Below are 1,154 nucleotides of genomic sequence, written 5' to 3' on the forward strand. Positions count from 1 at the left end.
GGTCATGTGGGTGGTGTTAGGGACTGTGGAGGTCATGTGGGTGGTGTTAGGGACTGTGCACGTGTGCTAGCTGTGGTGACTGCAGGATTCGGGGTTGAACTCTGGGTTGTTCATAGGCTATAGGGTTATGCTAGCGGTCCTGAGAGTGGCCTGTGGTTTCACTTACCAGTGTGTTTTCCGCGTCAGGCTGGGAGTTCTAGGAACAAACAACACAGAATACAAGGCTCAGTGTTCGAGGTTCTAACCCACTTCAGACGGTCCATCCCCACATCCAGCTCAACCCAGTGTCGACAAAGAGAGATCCTGTCCCATGTCCATCCACACCCAGTGTAGACAGCAGGAGACCCTGCCCTGCGTGTGAACTTTCTAACCCACTTCACACGCTGTCCCTCTGTGTGGGCACCGAACAGGTAAGTGTCCTGAGTAGCTGCTGGCAGCTCTCCCTCCACAAACCCCAGATCTACAGGACACAGAGGTGAGGAGTTGCAAACACACACTTCCTGTACCCACAGCTGCTGACCCACCCACGCAGGCCCCAATGGCCTTGGGACAGGGTCCCCTCCTGTCTACACTGGGTGCAGGTGGTCCTGGGACAACATCTCCTCCTGTCTACACTGGGTCCAGGTGGATGTGGAGCAGAGTCTCCTGTCTACACTGGATTCAGGTGAACGTGGGGCAGGGTCTTCTGTCTACACTAGGTTTGGATGGACATAGGTCAGGATCTCCTTTTGTCGATACTGGGTTAAGGTGGATGTGGGGCAGGGTCTCCTCCTGTCTACACTGGGTGCAGGTGGAGGTCCGGCAGGGTCTCATTCTGTCTACACTGGGTCCAGGTGGAGGTGGGGCAGGATCTCCTCCTGTCTACACTGGGTGCAGGTGGATGTGGTGCAGGGTCTCCTGTCTACACTGGATGCAGGTGGAGGTGGCGTAGGGTCTCCTCCTGTCTACACTGGATGCAGGTGGATGTGGTGCAGGGTCCCCTCTGTCTACACTGGATGCAGGTAGAGGTGTGGCAGGGACCCCTCCTGTCTACACTGGGTGCTGTGTCTACACTGGGTACAGGTGGAGGTGGGGCAGGGTCCCCTGTGTCTACACTGGGTTCAGGTAGAGGTGGGGCAGGGTCTCCTCCTGTCTACACTGGGTGCAGGTGGAGG

General features: G+C 57.1%; 1 protein-coding gene across 1 annotated transcript in view; it reads right to left on the reverse strand.

Annotated features, from left to right (window-relative positions):
• Nucleotides 1–86: 86 nt before the first annotated feature.
• CSF2RA (colony stimulating factor 2 receptor subunit alpha) overlaps nucleotides 87–1,154 on the reverse strand; it is an 8,082-nt gene continuing 7,014 nt past the window's right edge. The window contains exon 7 of the mRNA XM_032273323.1: nucleotides 87–196. Coding sequence (XP_032129214.1) covers nucleotides 131–196 — 66 coding nt within the window. The 3' untranslated portion in view covers nucleotides 87–130. The remainder of the gene's footprint in view (nucleotides 197–1,154) is intronic.

The sequence above is a fragment of the Sapajus apella genome, unplaced genomic scaffold (genome assembly GCF_009761245.1).
Source record: "Sapajus apella isolate SASKATOON/1434 unplaced genomic scaffold, GSC_monkey_1.0 scaffold2754, whole genome shotgun sequence".
NCBI classification, from domain to species: Eukaryota; Metazoa; Chordata; class Mammalia; order Primates; family Cebidae; genus Sapajus; species Sapajus apella.